The 21,205-nt window shown below is 43.3% G+C and overlaps 1 protein-coding gene across 1 annotated transcript in view; it reads left to right on the forward strand.

Annotated features, from left to right (window-relative positions):
* HLTF (helicase like transcription factor) overlaps positions 1-21,205 on the forward strand; it is a 324,731-nt gene that overhangs the window by 30,841 nt on the left and 272,685 nt on the right. Inside the window, exons 3-5 of the mRNA XM_069213390.1 lie at positions 3,201-3,367; positions 8,679-8,812; positions 13,226-13,321. Of these exons, the coding sequence (XP_069069491.1) occupies positions 3,201-3,367; positions 8,679-8,812; positions 13,226-13,321 (397 nt within the window). The remainder of the gene's footprint in view (positions 1-3,200; positions 3,368-8,678; positions 8,813-13,225; positions 13,322-21,205) is intronic.

Genomic DNA, 21,205 nt, shown 5'->3' on the forward strand with positions numbered 1-21,205 from the left:
GGCTAGCCTCGGATCCTTAAAACTGGATAGTGCCTCTGTCCCTGTAGGATGTGCACTTTCAAGTGTAGATCTTGAAGTATAATAGGAAGTATCTCCACCTTGTGAGCGGTTAGCTGACTTCTGATTCACTATCTTTCCCTTCATCCTGGCATTTGCCTTTGATGATGGTCTTAACACATGGTTCTCGTCCACCTTCGCAGTTGAGGATCCGTATATTCCTTTACCTCAGTGACAGGTTGTTGAAGTCGGGTTCGCCTCAGCTAGTCTCTGTGACCACCTTCAGGCAACAGATTTGTTACAGTCTACTCTGGCATTTTTCATCAACAAGCCCGATCTTCTACCATCTCGAAGGTTTCACTTTATTTGGATCATTATGGTTGTGGTCGCTTTGACCGCTTTTCCACAGTGGACATTTGGGCAATGATACCGATGTTTCAAGTGAGACTGCTGCCCCAGCCTTGATGTTTAAATCACTGATTAATCTTTTAGCATCTTAGATCCTTCTAGTGCCTCACACACATTTGCCCTTGTGGGCTTTTAAATGGACTTATTGTCTGCAGTTTGCTAAGTGTTGACGTTATATTCTACCCAGGACCGGCTCTTGTCTTCTACATTCGTTGGATCAGCAAGTGCTGGGTGGATGAACAGTTATTTGCTGATGCGAAGAATGAGAGATTGTGTTATTGATTGACGAAAAATACCCTTTCTGAGGGTCTTATGAGTCACTCCACGCCACAAGTGCAAAGTTCTCAACCACAGCCATGCCTTTGGATGTCCCTGTTTTTGCCATCTACTAATCAAACACATGGGCATTCTTCCATACTTTCACCAGGCACTACTATGTTGCTTTCCAGGGAGTGTTATTTTTCATTCTTGGTCCTTCATGACTTCTTGGTGCAAAGTTCACTTCTCTGACCCACCTTCTCCTAGGGGCATTGATGTGGTATTGGGTCACAAGGTGAGGAATCTGTAGTTAAAAGTATCCAGCAGAAGGAACAAGCTACTTACTTAAGTAAGACTATTACTGGTTGATCCTAATCACAAATTCCCCACCCAATAACCTGCCTTCCTCTGCTGTGGAGTGGACTTTCAGAGGCTAATAAGGTTCCAACTTACATTTGTGTGTAAATCAAGTACCTGGTGTGGGAGTGCCGAATAGGGCAGTGAATAACCTGATGCCCATGGGCACAGGTGAATTCTATTTGCAGATCTGTGTCATGTACATAGGTGAAATGGAGTCACAATGGAGGCCGATGGCGCAGCTTGCCTGCATGCAGAAGCCTGTGCAGGTTTTTCCAGATCCTGATCAGTGATATTCATGCATAGGGGGATCTGTAGCTAAATAGAATATTCACCAGAAAGAGCAAGTAACTTATTTTTCACTGCCATGTTGGGCAGTGGTTAATTAATTATACTGTATTTTGGGTCTCAACATACATCTTTGAAATACTTAAAAACGTCCATCATCACTTTTCAGAATGCATTTGGGAGTACATGAAACTCTCCTCCTTCTTTTTAAAGACTCTACAGTGATCAGTTTGCGTGGTATGCATCAATCAAACTGTTCTAAGGGTGTCTGCATACTCTCGAATTCTTCTGCATACTTTTTGTAGGTTGCTGTTTGCAAAATAGAAGTGTATCCCAAGGCTAAGGTACAGTGTCAACCCGTCTTAAGGTGGATACCATATTTTATAGCAGTGTACTTGCCTTTGTAGTGCTAAATATGTTTCTGCTTATGTCACCATTTGAATTATTAGATTTGTCCTACAGTGAGTGTAGAAAGACACAGCTCTATTTTGCTTGTATGGCGTGTTGTATGTCCAGTGCAGGAGAAAGTTGAAACATTCATCCAGCATGAAACATATATAAACACAACTGGCACACTCACTTCTGTGGGACACCCCCCCCCCATCAGATTGTTCCCAGAAGCACTTTCCACTAAGCTATAACCGGCACATGGCATCCAACACAGCACCTCAGATACACATCAGTCCACACAGTTACACCAACACAACTGTAATGTGCTACTCACTTAGCCAGCAGCACTAATCCCAGACCTTTTTGGAAGGTTAGACAGTGGACATGTTACCCACTTAAGAAATGTGTTGGAAATCGGTAAATGCCTAACTGCAGATCTCCTAAACACAAAGAAATCATTCAACCATTCAACATAACACACTCACCCAACTAGAGGTGGAGCAGAAGCACCTGTGGCGTGGAATGACTCCTAAGGCCCTAAGAAAGAGTCTTTTTGACCAGAAAGCAAAACCCAGAAAAGCACAGGATGAATCCTACTTCAACTTGCAATGGAAATCCTCGATCAGTTGCTGAGTCACCTCAAAAGTACAAGCTGATGATAATAACAAAATCATAACACAGTATACTAGAGCCCATCGGAAGGCAGATCCTTTATTCCTCATGGCACATTTAAGTGAAGATGGAGCCAGTATTGAAGTCCATTTGGAAAATGTAACTTGTTGTGGAAGTTTGCAGAGTTATCTGAAAGATGTATACACATTTTGCAATGATGTTTCTTCCGTTCGTGTGCGTTTGATAATCGGATTGGGACAATGGTCTCTCTAAAATCTAGTCAAACTGTAACTGGGCTTTTTCAAGGCTCTTCTCTTTTTCAGTTTTGTCTCTGGTCCTTTATATGTACATAAACCTGGCTAACAGCAGCCTCAACGATTGGGGTCCTTCTCCTAAATTCATATGCTACCTCCCCTTTTGTTGGAATTGGTGGTTGCCTATGATGAAAATGAACTAATGGGGTTAATTTAGGATTTGGTGAACTCTGTGGCTCAGCCGAAGGCACAGTGATCTCTGTGTTATGCACTGCAGGAGAGATCTCTAAGGAGGACGGGAGGTCTTCTGCCATGGGAGAAGATGGTATACTTTCATGACCTGACGGGCCACCTGCCAAACTCTAAAAAAATAAATAAATAAATAACTAAACAAAAAAAAAAAACATTATGTAAGTGTTTATAAAATGCATGCCATGTCAATCTACAGTAATTCAAAAGTGATGGATATGTAGAAGGTAAGGCAGGAAAAAAGCTGAAGTTCTCGGGGAATCCCGGTTCCCGCACTCCTCTGATGTAGGAGTTAAAAAATAATAGGTACCTGGGTGTTTTTCGTTTGTGCGCTTATTACATTGAAGGTGTGTTTTATGGCACTTCTTTTCTTCACTTCTGTTTTAGGTTAACAATAATGAAATGGTTGCACTACAGAGAGAGCCAAATAACCCATATGATAGGAATGCAGTTAAAGTAAACAATGTGAATGGAGACCAGGTTGGGCATATCAAAAAAGAGCTTGCTGCAGCACTCGCCCATATTATGGACAACAAACTGGCTAAGGTTGAAGGGTAGGTATTATTGCATACTATTCGTAAGTTGTTTATTAGTTTCACAGTGAGATAACTTAATTCAGTTATCAAATCAGACAAAGAGAAAACCAGTAATATTTGGATTCTCTACTGTGTAAAATCACCCTGCTTTATTCTTCTTCCTTTTTAGGTTGAGCGCGCAAGTGCTCTGACGTGTTGTAATCTATCTGTGGGCTTTTAACCATGCACACTGCACGCCCATTACTTTCACTCGCTCGTGGGCTTGCCTTTCAAAAATCCTTTATCGTTGGTAAATGCTTTACGTTTGCCCCTCCTTTGGTACCGCCTTGGCCATCGACCCTGTTACATGGATAGTTGCACGTTTGACGATAAGTTTGACTGTGGGCAAACTTATTTTTCCTTTTGTGTCTCTCCTTCGCGCTCACGGTGGTCGTGGCACTTTGATTTGGCTTGCTTATTGTAAAGAAATGGCTCCCTGTTGCAGTTACCCCCCACTTTTTGCCTGTTACTGATGCTGACTTGACTGAGAAGAGTGCTGGGACCCTGCTAACCAGGCCCCAGCACCAGTGTTCCTTCACCTAAAATGTACCATTGTATCCACAATTGGCACACCCTGGCATTCAGATAAGTCCCTTGTAACTGGTACTTCTAGTACCAAGGGCCCTGATGCCAAGGAAGGTCTCTAAGGGCTGCAGCATGTCTTATGCCACCCTAGAGACCCCTCACTCAGCACAGACACACTGCTTACAAGCCTGTGTGTGCTAGTGAGAACAAAATGAGTAAGTCGACATGGCACTCCCCTCAGGGTGCCATGCCAGCCTCTCACTGCCTATGCAGTATAGGTAAGACACCCCTCTAGCAGGCCTTACAGCCCTAAGGCAGGGTGCACTATACCATAGGTGAGGGTACCAGTGCATGAGCATGGTACCCCTACAGTGTCTAAACAAAACCTTAGACATTGTAAGTGCAGGGTAGCCATAAGAGTATATGGTCTGGGAGTCTGTCAAACACGAACTCCACAGCACCATAATGGCTACACTGAAAACTGGGAAGTTTGGTATCAAACTTCTCAGCACAATAAATGCACACTGATGCCAGTGTACATTTTATTGCAAAATACACCCCAGAGGGCACCTTAGAGGTGCCCCCTGAAACTTAACCGACTGTCTGTGTAGGCTGACTAGTTCCAGCAGCCTGCCACACTAGAGACATGTTGCTGGCCCCATGGGGAGAGTGCCTTTGTCACTTTGAGGCCAGTACCAAAGCCTGCACTGGGTGGAGATGCTAACACCTCCCCCAGGCAGGAGCTGTAACACCTGGCGGTGAGCCTCAAAGGCTCACCCCTTTGTCACAGCCCAGCAGGGCACTCCAGCTTAGTGGAGTTGCCCGCCCCCTCCGGCCACGGCCCCCACTTTTGGCGGCAAGGCTGGAGGGAACAAAGAAAGCAACAAGGAGGAGTCACTGGCCAGTCAGGACAGCCCCTAAGGTGTCCTGAGCTGAGGTGACTCTAACTTTTAGAAATCCTCCATCTTGTAGATGGAGGATTCCCCCAATAGGGTTAGGATTGTGACCCCCTCCCCTTGGGAGGAGGCACAAAGAGGGTGTACCCACCCTCAGGGCTAGTAGCCATTGGCTACTAACCCCCCAGACCTAAACACGCCCTTAAATTTAGTATTTAAGGGCTACCCTGAACCCTAGAAAATTAGATTCCTGCAACTACAAGAAGAAGGACTGCCTAGCTGAAAACCCCTGCAGCGGAAGACCAGAAGACGACAACTGCCTTGGCTCCAGAAACTCACCGGCCTGTCTCCTGCCTTCCAAAGATCCTGCTCCAGCGACGCCTTCCAAAGGGACCAGCGACCTCGACATCCTCTGAGGACTGCCCCTGCTTCGAAAAGACAAGAAACTCCCGAGGACAGCGGACCTGCTCCAAGAAAGGCTGCAACTTTGTTTCCAGCAGCCTTGAAAGAACCCTGCAAGCTCCCCGCAAGAAGCGTGAGACTTGCAACACTGCACCCGGCGACCCCGACTCGGCTGGTGGAGATCCAACACCTCAGGAGGGACCCCAGGACTACTCTCATACTGTGAGTACCAAAACCTGTCCCCCCTGAGCCCCCACAGCGCCGCCTGCAGAGGGAATCCCGAGGCTTCCCCTGACCGCGACTCTTTGAATCCTAAATCCCGACGCCTGGGAGAGACCCTGCACCCGCAGCCCCCAGGACCTGAAGGACCGGACTTTCACTGGAGAAGTGACCCCCAGGAGTCCCTCTCCCTTGCCCAAGTGGAGGTTTCCCCGAGGAACCCCCCCCTTGCCTGCCTGCAGCGCTGAAGAGATCCCGAGATCTCTCATAGACTAACATTGCGAACCCGACGCTTGTTTCTACACTGCACCCGGCCGCCCCCGCGCTGCTGAGGGTGAAATTTCTGTGTGGGCTTGTGTCCCCCCCGGTGCCCTACAAAACCCCCCTGGTCTGCCCTCCGAAGACGCGGGTACTTACCTGCAAGCAGACCGGAACCGGGGCACCCCCTTCTCTCCATTCTAGCCTATGTGTTTTGGGCACCACTTTGAACTCTGCACCTGACCGGCCCTGAGCTGCTGGTGTGGTGACTTTGGGGTTGCTCTGAACCCCCAACGGTGGGCTACCCTGGACCAAGAACTGAACCCTGTAAGTGTCTTACTTACCTGGTAAAACTAACAAAAACTTACCTCTCCCAGGAACTGTGAAAATTGCACTGTGTCCACTTTTAAAACAGCTATTTGTCAATAACTTGAAAAGTATACATGCAATTTTTATGATTTGAAGTTCCTAAAGTACTTACCTGCAATACCTTTCGAATGAGATATTACATGTAGAATTTGAACCTGTGGTTCTTAAAATAAACTAAGAAAAGATACTTTTCTATACAAAAACCTATTGGCTGGATTTGTCTCTGAGTGTGTGTACCTCATTTATTGTCTATGTGTATGTACAACAAATGCTTAACACTACTCCTTGGATAAGCCTACTGCTCGACCACACTACCACAAAATAGAGCATTAGTATTATCTATTTTTACCACTATTTTACCTCTAAGGGGAACCCTTGGACTCTGTGCATGCTATTCCTTACTTTGAAATAGCACATACAGAGCCAACTTCCTACACTTATGTCAACTGTTTTACTTTTCATTTTCAATTTATGGGGCAAGAAACATCCAGTTAGGAATATACAACGCTAATAGCTTTAACTTGAGCAAACGTGAGACCAATTGCATTGCGCATGCTTGTTTGAGAGTGGAGCCAGAGGGTGCAGTGTGTCTGCAGGACAGCTGTCGGAGCGTGCAATGACTTATTGTAGTTGCAGGTTGACTGGCAGTATTTGTTCAGGTTTTTGTTCTCAGGAGTAGATATGGGGTCTCGCTGCTTTGGCATAAAAGAAAGTGTTATCTCTTGTGTGTGTGTAAAATCTGATCCTTCTGTGATTTGGTTTAGAAACCGATAGTAAATCCTGCATGCACCCTCACAAGTTTACCAGACCCACCTCATGTTTCTCATCTTGTGTTAGGAAAGCACACTTGCTCTGCATTTGTACATGCCTCTAACTTCATGTAATCAACCATCCTTGCCTAGAGCCTCTTGGCTCTGCCATTTAATACCTATTCTCCCTCTGACCGCCTCTAGGGCAGGGCCAGCACCTTTCTTGTACATTTTATTTTTTGTCCTAAAAGGGCTGGTACCTAGTGCATATGTTTTAGGCAACACCTTCCTGGCAGACCAAATCTGATGTTCAGCTCTCGATGTTAAAAATCTAAGTATCCTCACTTCACTGTAGTTTAGTATGCTGCACAGTGGTGCTAGCTTTGTAAATGCAGCACTATTACACTATGTTTGCACTGCATGTTTCCTCAAGAGTGCAGCAAGAGGCTGTCCAACCTGCCGGGGTAACAAGGCAGTGATCCAGTTTGCCCATGAGGACAGAACCTATCAACAGCTCCTTAACCAAGCCTGACTTACCAGTGAACCACCTCAGCACAAACTGTAGCTGTGCAGCTGAATTTTAACCTTTTTATATGTAATAATTGCATGACATCCACTTCCTGAATTAGTTCTTGGACATCAAACTTCACTCTCTCCTCTCTACTCATACTAGTCCATTAAGAATGCTATCTATTTCCTTGTATGTTTAGTGTGTGCATAAAGACTGTTACATCCCTCGAACAAGTGAAGTCATCTGGAAAGTCCTAACATCTTACCAAAGGATACTAGTCGCTCAAGGGGCAAAGGCATAAAGATCAAAACAAATCCATTGATGTTGGTTCTGTATTATACTGTCCCTGTTTCCAGTTGCTTCATTTTAAGAATAAGTTATAAATACCACTAGATTTCAGAATGTATCAGTTTCCCATCTGAGCAGCTGCAACTGCAAAGTGTCCTTCATCTCCAATTTAAAAATCATCAATTGGAACAATGTAGCTTTGTCCCATTTTCCCGTCATACCAGAGACTTTTCCCAAACTCTCAGGTTTGCTTTGTGATCTCCTGCGAGTTTCTAGAATTTGGGAATCCATTTCAATCCACAAATCCTGTGACAAATTCCACTTTTTTAACATTAATTTAAATCCCAACAGGGTTTCTGTGTGTAACAGCTCAGACCCAGCACAAGCCCACGCTGATCTCCTGATCTCCCGTACTGCACTCTTCTGGTTCTCCCATGACAGAGCAGCAGCTGTGCCAATGTTTTCATGTGTGAGTACTGGGGCTGCTCACCATGGGTTGTGTATTCCTCCCCAACTAAGAACATCTCACCAGATGCAGATTCTGTTAATCTTCTGTGTTTCCCAGGTGCAGAGGTATAGTCTCCTTCTGGGTGATTTGGCCCCGTGCTGAACGTAACATTTGGTCTTGTGGTTTTTGATTTCATCAAAACCCCATGATTGCAATAATATACTATATTACATGGTTACCTATTATCTATCACATTAAAAGAAGCATTTCCCCCGCTTGACCTGGTAAAGCCTACTGTTTATGACCTCAATAAAGATATTTTATAACGCTGAACTAGCATTATAAGTAAGTCACTCTTCATTATTCTTCACCCCAATTTGTGTTTGTAAAATAATGAACATTCTTCAAGTATTTATTTATTTATTGGAATTTCAGTCTTTTATGTCAATACGTTTTTATTGGACATGTTTTTGTTTATATTGCCCGCCCCTGCCTCTCTCATTTTTGATCCCATTTTCAAGACCTGTTTGTTTGAAGATACTGTTGTAGTGACAACAGAAACTTAAATTAGTTAATTCTAAAAGGCCAAGTTCCTTTTTTAACTGTTTCATTTTTTTTTTGTAAGTGTTGTCCCTTATGGTGCTACCAATGCATTCACAATGCCTGTGCAACTCAGCTTTTGGGGGAAAGAAGAAAACAAGGAAGCCGTTTTGGATCATTTAAAAAGATATGGATTCAGACTCGGTCCCGACTCAACAGGTAAGATCAGGTAGTCTGAATTGATCTGCCTGGGCTTTAAAACTTTGCAGCAATATTTTATGTAAGCACTAAAATACACATTTCATGCTTGCATCCATCCCTTCTGAGCTGCCAACTCTGAGTGATATATTTAGTTATATTATCTTTTATTTCTAATTGATTGTCTTTCATGTGATCTTTAATGTTCTTAAGCATTAGAATGTCTCTGCCTATGTACTTAAATTCTGCTTTAAAAGGAAAAATAATACTTGAAAGCATGCAGCTCAGACTAGACAAGAGAATGCGGGCAAACAGTCACTACGCCTTCTATAGATTGCTGTTCCAGAACATTGAGGAAATTATTTTTCTGCTTTGTGAGGCGAGTTCCCTCAGAACACTTGGCCCCTTTATTCCTAGGACTGTCTTTTCAACTGTTTTCTCAGCAACTTTGCTGACCCACCTTGAATATTCTTATTATGGTGAGAAAAGTTTTTGTATGCTGAATAAATAGTTTTGTGCTTTTCCTTTCATATTCCTCTCACATGGAAAATTGTAAGTCGTAGAGAAATGCAGAGTAGGTGTTGTAAGGTGAGGGAGGCAGTTTGTAGGATCACTAAACTCTACCTTCTTGGGGAGAAAAAAAGAAACCTCCGGTGGAAGAGGACCACCCAAACAAACCATCAGTGGAAGTGATGTCTCTGTCTCTGATTTCGTAGTACATTCAGTTCTGTTATTGAAATGGGCCCCTCAGAGTACAATGCCATTGTTGCTGTTTTCATTCTCTTTCAGGATTTATATCCAAGACTTTTGGGCATCAAGGTCGTTGTTGGCCATTGGCCACAAGTTTCATGTTAAAAGCCCATTGACCGGTGAGACCTATTCTGCCATCGAAGGCTTCAACCCTGGGACCACTGTTCCTGCCTGAAGTTTGAAAGCTGTTAATGGCTGCTAAGGACTCAAAATTAGCCAGGTTAAGTATGCACCCCAGAAGACCACAAACAGCAAATATTCAGGGTACACCTACTGCACCTCGTGATCCATCAACTGTGACTCTCAGATTATTGATTCCAATATTACCAACTTCTCTGGTAGGAAGGGCTTCCCTGTACAGATCAAAACCTGGAATGGAAAGCTCCTATCAAAGATGAGAATGATATCCTAGTTGTAGATTTCTCCTCTATCATGGGACTACCTGAGGTTTCAAAAATATCAATAGAGACTGATTAATCTCTTCGCTTGATATCAAATTAGAATGTGTGTTCTTTCCAGCTTCTGGATTCAGTTCACTAGATAATATCTCTACTACAAAAAGAAGCATGTGCCCACCTTTTGTCATTTCATAATTTCAAAACTATCTGCTAGTCACTTTCCCTTTTTCATTGGCCCAGGGCTTGTTGAATTTACCATGGATGTTTTTCTCACTTGAGCTTTGGACAAGCCAGTATAAAGATGGCAGGAAAAGAAGTTTGCATCACCTGACTTCTTCCAGAAGGACAACTTGCAAGCTGATTTTAAAGTAGTTTCATTAATAATGAAGAATTTTTATTCTGCTTCAACTTCCCTAGTGCTTTATGAGAAAGACAGCTGTTCCTTGAATTCTTTGGGGAAAAACGTAATTGAAACTTTAGCCAGATGTTTTAGGGCAGCAAGTTTATAGCTATTTTTGGTCACTATGATAGGACACCCTGGAACGTACCAGTGCAGATGGTGTAGCTTCTTCCAAGACCATGTGGAAGACTTAATGGAAGTTATCAAAGAAGAAGAATGCTGACTTCGGACCAGAAAAAGTTAATCTACAAAAACAGTGGATCTTTCAACTTGTTGCTGTTGCACTGTGGTCACCATAAAATACTGTTTCTGGCTCTGACATAGAAACTTGACCTCCACTGCACAGAAGATGATACTAGACTTTGTGCTGTATGCAAGCTCCCCATATGGTTCTCCTACAGGTGAAGAGAACCATAAAATAAAGACCAAGGCTGAAACATTGAAAACAGTGGGCCTGGAAAAAAAGAATATAATTGCACAGAAATTTTCTGAAAGAGCTATCTAACTTCAATTGATGCATACACCCTGTTGGCAGAAGAGCACAAGCAACAAAAAAAGGCGTTTTAGCTAACGCCTGTAAAGGCAAAAACAGAAGCCATAGCCTTTGGAACATTGGAGAAAGGTCCCTAAAACAAAGGAAATGGCTTTTGCAGCCAAATGCCCAAGTGGGAGAAAACTAAGTTGGAGCATGGCAGAGCATAATAAAATTCAGTTTTATACGATTTTACAGAATGTTTCTATACGTAGATTCCAAAGTTCATTTCCCAGCGTTCCGTCAGTGAACTCAAACTCTTACTAGCTAATACCCAGCTTTGAAAGAATATGGCAAAGAAGGCTGCAAAAAAATCAAAGTGGAAGAGATACACTCCTGCTATTTTAATTGGAATTCTGATCCCTTTTTAAACCTCAAAGTAGAGTAAACTAGAACATAAGGGACAAACACAGAGTTCTCATTCTGGAGCAAATAAATGAATATATATAGACTGTATGCAACAGATTCAGTGGATGGGTAATTAAACATACCAGTGTCAAAACTGTAAAGACCTTCTGATTTCAAGGTTAACTAAGTACATTACCAGTTCAGTCCTTCCATTTAGGATGCTGTTTGCATCTGCATTGCAGTACTGACAGCTTTATTTGGGTGCTGATGCCTGTCCGACTAGCTCCTCCTACTAAACAGTCAGCAGAAATGTCACATTGGAAGCCAATTTCTGCAAAATTTGAGGCCACCAAATGAAAATATATGCCAAGTTCACAATGTGGATGTAGCGCAATGGTTAGAGTGACCACCTCAAGAGCTGGGGATCCAGGTTCGAGCCTCTACGTCGGTTCAGCGTCCTGTGATTCTAGGCAAATCACTTAATCTCCCCGTGCCCATGGACAGCTCCTGGCTACCCTTATGGATGATAAGATGCGCTATAAAAATCTACACAATTCAAATTCAGTTAGTTCACTATAATGTATGAGAGCACTACCAGATGAAGAATGCGAAAAAGTATGTCCTTTAAGAACAGACATCCCATATGTGTAATGCGTTTCCTAATGCTCCTCCTGCATTTTCAAGGCACGTTTCAATCCTCTTCGCGTTCATAGCATCAGTCCTATTCATAAATTCTAAGTCAATGATTTGGATAAGGCCACTTTTAGAGTGCCTCACTGCTCTGTCTTCCAGCATTTGTAAGGTTAGCAAAATGTACTAACCCCTTTGCCATCCACTGTAAATCCATGCTGTGGTGGGGCGAACAGTGTAATTGTTATGGGGAGTAGCTTTCTAGGGACCACTTCCAATGTAAAAAGTTGCTATTCTCTTCTTGTTGTCACTGAATATCATAGTTTCTCAAATAATTGAGAAAGATATATTAGCTGTAATCCTGCTTTTCTGTTGTGCCAGGATTCTTACACAGAACATAGCCAGGAATTGATAATGTCATTTCTTACTCTGACATTGACGTCAAAATGAACTTTGCTAACAGACTTTGCTTTGTTTTATTAGAGGTAGTGGACCTTACTCGAGATGCTAAATGCCATTGTGAGATTTCTCTCTTGTGACAGTGATCCCTGTGAGCCTTAATACTGTTTTTCATTTTTTAAATTTGTTATTTCTTTTAGCACAAGGGTTCTAATGTCAGTATTTGATTCTAAGGGGTCATAATGTAAAACAAATCTCACAATTCTGGACTAGCAATTGTTGCTATTATTTGGGAACCTTTGTGAGACCTGTTGATTGTTACTTTTACACCATTTTTTGAGTCCATTCCATGTTTTCACTGGTACCTTATTCAGCAGGCAGAAACACAACTGTATATTTTAGACATAATAGGATGTGCTAACGTTTTTGAAGCCCCACTTTGAACCTCATTGGGCAGAACAATAAGCAAATAAATGTGGACATTGGTAAATCTTGGATTGAGTACCAAAGTGTGCATGACTGCAGAGCCATTGATGTTTGTGCCTTCTTTGATTAAATGATTAACTCTTTAAGTGAGGCAAGGAGGAAAGAGGAGATAAAAAGTACTTATCATTACCACCCACTTGCATCATCCTAGAAAAAAAATATTATTCTAGAAACTTATATTCATGTGTAAGCACAGCGGAAAAAATGAGTAATGTCAATATCTCAAACATTTCTCTCACAAAAAAGGGGTGGCCCTTTAATGTAATTTTGGAAACGAAATGTGGAAGGTACAAATAGTTGGATCTTATGCCATGCTTACCTAAGTGAAGACTCTAGAATTGCCTTTTTATTGGAATAATTAACCTGTAATATACATGTATGTCAGTCACCACCGTTATTAAATTTTACTTGCTGCTATTGTGTAACCATAGACCTATTTCTTAAAATCATCTCTGATTACTTGTCATAAACTCTTTTTCTTCCTAATTCAGAGGTATTAACATCATTTCAGAGAAATATTGGAGGATTGATGAAGAGAGGTCACCAGTGGCAGCCCGGAGGTCGGCGTGGTAATAAGCGCTCTATAGGTATGGACTCTAATTTTTACAGAATTGCTATATGTTGATATGATCTGTAACACTCGAGTTAATAATCATGTTAAATATTTGAACGGTTGTGTGGAGTTGTAGAATTAAACATCAGATCAGGATGTTTAGCTTCACTAATGACCGAGCTGAAACTCATGCACTGACAAAAAATCTCTGGAAAGCGCTTCTTAGTCCAAAGACGACATTTATTATTTCACTTCTCAAGGTTCATAAAAGGAGATTAGCTGAAAGCACACGTTTAAAAATGGTCACAACAATAAAATGAAAACATGTACAAATTATTCTCTAATGCAAGATACACAGCAAATAATATGTATCTATATTATAATGCAAAGCAAATAATGAATTAAAAAAATATGCATCACCTCGAGGCCAGGGCACACCTGCTTCACCTCCCTCCTATTCAGCATCAGATCTCCAGATCCCTGATTCGATCGAGGAGAGAGAGATCAATTATCCTCATGGGAAGGATGACAAACCCCAGCGTCCTGTGTATGCCTGAGATCTGAAAACTCTCTCAGTCCCCAGTCCATCTGGCCTCGGCCTCTTATACTTTGAACAAACTAGAGAGGAACATTCTAGAACCTCCCTCTCACTGCAGAAGTTTATCATTGAAAAAATGCTGATTGCTTTAGGCCAGCTTTGAAAATAACACGTCAGGACTTGGCCACAGTCCCACGGTGCCAATACAAGACAAGACCGTTCTCTGCCGTCTTAGTACATTCTTATCAGCCTAAGGGGGGAAAGAACACAAAAAATAAAAACGTAAGCACAGTGTACAACGTGGAAAAGCACTTGCAGCTTTTAACATGGCGGTGGCTAATGCTAAAATAAAGTAAATAGGCAAAATTAAGCTGGTGGTCACTAATGTGAAGGTGTGCTGCGAGGCTAAGTGCAACATCGAGTCAATGGTGAAAACTCATGTATCATTACACAGGAGCTTTCACCTTGTGCTAAAATGCAGCTGTATCCTGATCACCATCTTATAGGTATGTCTCATGTGATATGTATGACAACACTAGAAGCTAAAATAAAATTTATAAGCAGGATCATTCTTTGAGCATGAAGTTAGTTAAACTGAAATGGTCAGAATCATTTCCTGATGCCTCCGACTTATCAGGCCCATGGAGGCGATGTTCCACAGTCTAACATGACCTGGACAGTTCAAAACGGAAACAGCTTTGGAAAGAAAAAACTCTCATCCACCATTACATGAAGTTCATTGTCTGTGAAATTACAAATGCTGTCATTGTGCAGTTATAATCGACAAACCTTATATAATAAAATGTTATGTTACTTTTTTGCGTTTGTGTACCGCTAGCAATCATTATGGCATCATAGTGAATTCTGTATCTGGGCAATGTTTTGCTGGTTAAGCCATAAATGAGATTGGAGTAACTACCATTTGATAGTGCCTACTGCTTTTATGCGATTAATAGAACTTTTATGATGTGTGCTTGAGGATGCGTTGACTTTAATATCATCTGTGTGTTTCTAGGGTTAATTGAAGACACATTGTCATACAAATGGTATGTTGGTGTTTAAAAAGAAAGAGATAAAAAGCATGAGAAGCACACTTGCACTTGTCCTCCCTTGTCCTCTCTTCCCTAAGCATGTCGGCATTCAGGCCTTAGCTAGCTGCTTCTCACTGATTTATACATTTACCTCTGGAACTCCCAGGCTGACGAGGAACATGGTGAGAGTTGGTGTGTAGCTTTTTGACTACTGTATGACAGATAAGGAAATATAACAATTATAATCCCTGTTCTTTGTTGAATTCAATAGGCTAAAAAGTTACCTTTTCAGTTCTTTCTTGAATCTGTTATGTTGGTGGGAAACTCTGAACTTGAGTAAGGTCATTCCAGAGTCTCAGGCCTTGCATAACCAGTGATCTGCCTATGTATTTCATTATCTTGAGGAATCATAAGGAGATCTAAATGGCAGACATTTTTGAAGGTCTCTGTAGCAGGTATAAAGACCCTTTGTATAAAAATGCTTAGTGAGTGGTGCTTAAGATGTTAAATTGTTTCTTGGCATTTAGAGGGAATCAGTGGGATTCTTTAAGGGTTGGCACTGTTTGACGAATCTTCACAAAATGTTCCCAAAAAAGTGCCCTCTAGGGTCTTGTTGTTCATGGAAAGTTTCAGGGTGATCCGTCCAGTGGGGGCCAAGAAAAAGGGGAAGGGGTAAAAAAGTACTTTTCCTATGTTAATTCCCAAAGGCTCTTTAGTCACACCTGCAACCCAAACCGCTAGACGGAATTACACCAAATTTGGCAGAAAGGTAGCTTTTGATCTACAGATAAGCCTTTTTAGTTTGAACGCACAAGCGCTTTGACCTGTTTTAAGCATTGTGGGCTTTTAATCATGCTCCTCTCACGCCCATCACTTTTATTCGTTCCTGGGCTTGCCTTTCAAAAAATCACTTGTAAATACTATACGTTTATCCCGCCTTGAGGCTGTTTGTGACATTTTGCAGACTGCACCTGTTACATGGATTATTGCACGATTGGCGATCTACTTCAGCGTGGGCAAACTTTTTTTTTTTTGTCTTTCCCCTTCATGTCGGCCATGGCACTCACAGCGCGAACAGGCACAACAGCATGAACTCGATTGGCGGTATTGAAGCGCTGCTCACATGGGTCACAGTTACCTAATCAAAGTCATTTCTTGTGACTCTTCCCTTAAAACACTTGAAATTGGTAAATGCTTTAATAAAAACAAACATCCTCAGAGCGAAAGTGGCTCTCCCGGCACAGCTGGAGAGCCGATACTGCAATATTCACTGAAAACTCACTCAATAATGCTTTGCAGGACATTACTTTTACAAAACATTTTTGCTCATAACTAGGACAATGGGACCACCACCAAAACGTTCAGCGCAATGCACTCTGTCTAGGTCATCTCTGGGTCCAGACACTAGTTTAGTGGGGAACCCAAAATAATAACCCCTTCCACCATTCAGTGTCTTTTTAAGCGCTTTCACGGCTGGAACTTTTGTTTTATAGATGGGAATAGCTTGTGTTTTGTTTGTAATATCATTGCTATAGGCCTGCTACCCCTGAAAATGTTTAATGCACTATGCCTTGTAGGGGCTAAATATACGGTTATACTGCATTATTTTCTTTGTATGTTGTAATGCCCGCTAGGGGCTAACTATATAGTTACATTACATGTTTCTTACACATGATACTTTTGTTATGGTGCCCTCTATGGGCTGTTTTGAGAATTACAATCTAATGCTAAAAGTTTATTTCGGATAAAGGTTTATATGATAGTTGTATATGTTTTAATAATCTCTCCTTATTATTATAATTATGACCATGATTCAGGCCAACTTAGCATCCTATTTACACTATGACTGTTTGAACACTCCTCTTATGTTTGGTTGACCCTTCTAGTTTATTTCTCCTCAGTGGCTGTCCTGTGTCTTTTTTTAGGGGAATTGTATTAGCCAGCCAGCAACTCTGATGGTGGGGTAGTGAAAGTGGTATTCTATTGAAATTAGCATTGCATTGCAGATTTAAATTAAGATGCTAAATGACAACATTTTCATTTTTTGCTGCAAATGGAAGAAGGCGGCAAATGGAAATGCTTTAGTTATATGCAGGGCCACTGGAATTATATGTCAGGAAAAGACAAAATTATGAGGCAGGTTTGACCAATTTATGTAGTGTTGGAAACAGCCCTTTTTGCAGGGTATTCCCCAATATTTTTGCCTCCTACCTCCTATTTTTTCTGACCTGTTGCTGTTGACTTTTGAACTCTGAGCACTTTACAACTGTTAACCAGTGCTAAAGTGCATATGCTCTCTGTGTAAATTGTATTGTATTGTTGATTGGTTTATCCATGATTGGCACATTTCATTTACTAGTAAGTCTCTAGTAGAGTGCACTAGAGGTGCCCAGGGCCTTTAAATCAAATGCTACTAGCGGGCCTGCAGCACTGGTTGTGCCACCCACCATAGTAGCTCTGTAAACATGGCTCAGACCTGCCACTGCAGTGTCTTTGTGCAGTTTTAAACTGCCAATTCGACTTCGCAAGTGTACCCACTGTGACAGGCCTAAACCTTCCCTTTTCTTACATGTAAGACACCCATGGGCAGGGTGCAGTGTATGTTTAAGGTAGGACATATACTAATGTTTTTATATGTCCTAACAGTAAAATACTGCTAAATTCGTTTTTCACTGTTGCAAGGCCTAACCCTCTCATAGGTTAACATAGGGGCCGCCTTTAAATATGATTAATGTGTAGATTCCCTTTGGGAGCGGACAGACGTGGCGTTTTCGGTCTCTGAGCTCAAAAGTAAAAAATACACCTTTTAGTAAAGTTGATTTTAAGATTGTGTATTTGAAAATGCCTCTTTTAGAAAGTGAGCATTTTCTTGCTTAAACCATTCTGTGACTCTGCCTGTTTGTGGATTCCCTGTCTGGGTCAGTTTGACAGTTGGGCTGTTTTCACCTCTCTCTAGACAGTGACACAAAGGGAGCTGGGGTGTATCCTGTTATATCCTGATGAGTCATCTGTGCTAGGAGGGAGGGGAGAAATGCAAATTTGGTTTTCTTTTAATTTTTCACAAAAACACTAAACAGATTTTCACCAAATAACAAAAAGCACTATAGTGGATGTAATTGAACTGGCCTGCACATGCCGATATGTCCACACATGTAATGTCTTAGGGCTGTACGACTTGTTGTAGAGGTGACTTACAAATATTTCATGCAGTGTTAGTGAACATGGCACACACAGCGTGTGCCATGTTGTGTTTTCACTTTTCAGAGCATCATGTCAAACAGCATGCAGTGGCAGTCTGCATGAGTTTGTTGCTGGGTCCCTTAGAGAGGTACAATATATGCTGCAGCTCTTAGGGACTCTCCTTAATACTTGTGTCCTAGGTACCAAGGGCACCACTTACTAGGAACTTATAGAGGATCAGTTGACCAGTTAACGTGTTTTGAGGAAAAACCCTGGCACTGAGAAACTGGTTATCAAGAACCCAGTGCACTCCAGTTGCATCAAATATCAAGCAGAGGGCAGAAGGCAACAGAAACCCTGTTTCCTACAACCACCAGGCTTAAACAACTGTCAGAGCTATCACAGGAAGCCAGGTATATCTGGGGACAGAGCACTTTGGTACCTACAGTGAAAGCTGTACCTGTATTGAAAGACGTAGAGGATATCGCTCCCAGAATAATGTTGAGATGTATTTATGTCCTGCTAGGCTGAGTGCAACTCAAGGTTTTGAGTTTAGTGAAACCTCTGCAAAGGTAAAGATGCTTTTGTTCTGCTTAAAGATTTTTTAGGTAGGAGCATGGCCACTGAATTATGTGGCAGGGGAGGTCCAAATTATGCAGCAGGATTGACTCCTATTAGGCAGCCAGAAAATTCATAACGCAGTACAATTTGTGGCAGCATTATTTCAATATTTTGTGTGTAAGGCTTCACCTCAGTAGTGTCGGTTTAACAGCGATATAGAGCAACCAACAACTAAAAGATGACCAATTACATTTTACGAAGTGCTTTTGTAAGGAAATGCCTCCTTGGCATGGTTGCCCCCTGACTTTTTGCCTTTGCTGATGCTATGTTTACAATTGAAAGTGTGCTGAGGCCTGCTAACCAGGCCCCAGCACCAGTGTTCTTTCCCTAACCTGTACTTTTGTATCCACAATTGGCAGACCCTGGCATCCAGATAAGTCCCTTGTAACTGGTACTTCTAGTACCAAGGGCCCTGATGCCAAGGAAGGTCTCTAAGGGCTGCAGCATGTCTTATGCCACCCTGGAGACCTCTCACTCAGCACAGACACACTGCTTGCCAGCTTGTGTGTGCTAGTGAGGACAAAACGAGTAAGTCGACATGGCACTCCCCTCAGGGTGCCATGCCAGCCTCTCACTGCCTATGCAGTATAGGTAAGACACCCCTCTAGCAGGCCTTACAGCCCTAAGGCAGGGTGCACTATACCATAGGTGAGGGTACCAGTGCATGAGCATGGTACCCCTACAGTGTCTAAACAAAACCTTAGACATTGTAAGTGCAGGGTAGCCATAAGAGTATATGGTCTGGGAGTTTGTCAAACACGAACTCCACAGCACCATAATGGCTACACTGAAAACTGGGAAGTTTGGTATCAAACTTCTCAGCACAATAAATGCACACTGATGCCAGTGTACATTTTATTGCAAAATACACCCCCAGAGGGCACCTTAGAGGTGCCCCCTGAAACTTAACCGACTGTCTGTGTAGGCTGACTAGTTCCAGCAGCCTGCCACACTAGAGACATGTTGCTGGCCCCATGGGGAGAGTGCCTTTGTCACTCTGAGGCCAGTAACAAAGCCTGCACTGGGTGGAGATGCTAACACCTCCCCCAGGCAGGAGCTGTAACACCTGGCGGTGAGCCTCAAAGGCTCACCCCTTTGTCACAGCCCAGCAGGGCACTCCAGCTTAGTGGAGTTGCCCGCCCCCTCCGGCCACGGCCCCCACTTTTGGCGGCAAGGCTGGAGGGAACAAAGAAAGCAACAAGGAGGAGTCACTGACCAGTCAGGACAGCCCCTAAGGTGTCCTGAGCTGAGGTGACTCTGACTTTTAGAAATCCTCCATCTTGCAGATGGAGGATTCCCCCAATAGGGTTAGGATTGTGACCCCCTCCCCTTGGGAGGAGGCACAAAGAGGGTGTACCCACCCTCAGGGCTAGTAGCCATTGGCTACTAACCCCCCAGACCTAAACACGCCCTTAAATCTAGTATTTAAGGGCTACCCTGAACCCTAGAAAATTAGATTCCTGCAACTACAAGAAGAAGGACTGCCTAGCTGAAAAACCCCTGCAGAGGAAGACCAGAAGACGACAACTGCCTTGGCTCCAGAAACTCACCGGCCTGTCTCCTGCCTTCCAAAGATCCTGCTCCAGCGACGCCTTCCAAAGGGACCAGCGACCTCGACATCCTCTGAGGACTGCCCCTGCTTCGAAAAGACAAGAAACTCCCGAGGACAGCGGACCTGCTCCAAGAAAAGCTGCAACTTTGTTTCCAGCGGCTTTAAAGAACCCTGCAAGCTCCCCGCAAAAGGCGTGAGACTTGCAACACTGCACCCGGCGACCCCGACTCGGCTGGTGGCGATCCAACACCTCAGGAGGGACCCCAGGACTACTCTAAGACTGTGAGTACAAAAACCTGTCCCCCCTGAGCCCCCACAGCGCCGCCTGCAGAGGGAATCCCGAGGCTTCCCCTGACCGCGACTCTTTGAATCCAAAGTCCCGACACCTGGGAGAGACCCTGCACCCGCAGCCCCCAGGACCTGAAGGACCGGACTTTCATTGGAGGAGTGACCCCCAGGAGTCCCTCTCCCTTGCCCAAGTGGAGGTTTCCCCGAGGAACCCCCCCCTTGCCTGCCTGCAGCGCTGAAGAGATCCCTAGATCTCCCATTGACTTCCATTACAAACCCGACGCTTGTTTCGACACTGCACCCGGCCGCCCCCGCGCTGCTGAGGGTGAAATTTCTGTGTGGACTTGTGTCCCCCCCGGTGCCCTACAAAACCCCCCTGGTCTGCCCTCCGAAGACGCGGGTACTTACCTGCAAGCAGACCGGAACCGGGGCACCCCCTTCTCTCCATTCTAGCCTATGTGTTTTGGGCACCACTTGGAACTCTGCGCCTGACCGGCCCTGAGCTGCTGGTGTGGTGACTTTAGGGTTGCTCTGAACCCCCAACGGTGGGCTACCTTGGACCAAGAACTGAACCCTGTAAGTGTCCTACTTACCTGGTAAAACTAACAAAAACTTACCTCCCCCAGGAACTGTGAAAATTGCACTAAGTGTCCACTTTTAAAACAGCTATTTGTCAATAACTTGAAAAGTATACATGCAATTTTGATG

The sequence above is a fragment of the Pleurodeles waltl genome, chromosome 11, assembly GCF_031143425.1.
Source record: "Pleurodeles waltl isolate 20211129_DDA chromosome 11, aPleWal1.hap1.20221129, whole genome shotgun sequence".
In the NCBI taxonomy this organism is placed as follows: Eukaryota; Metazoa; Chordata; class Amphibia; order Caudata; family Salamandridae; genus Pleurodeles; species Pleurodeles waltl.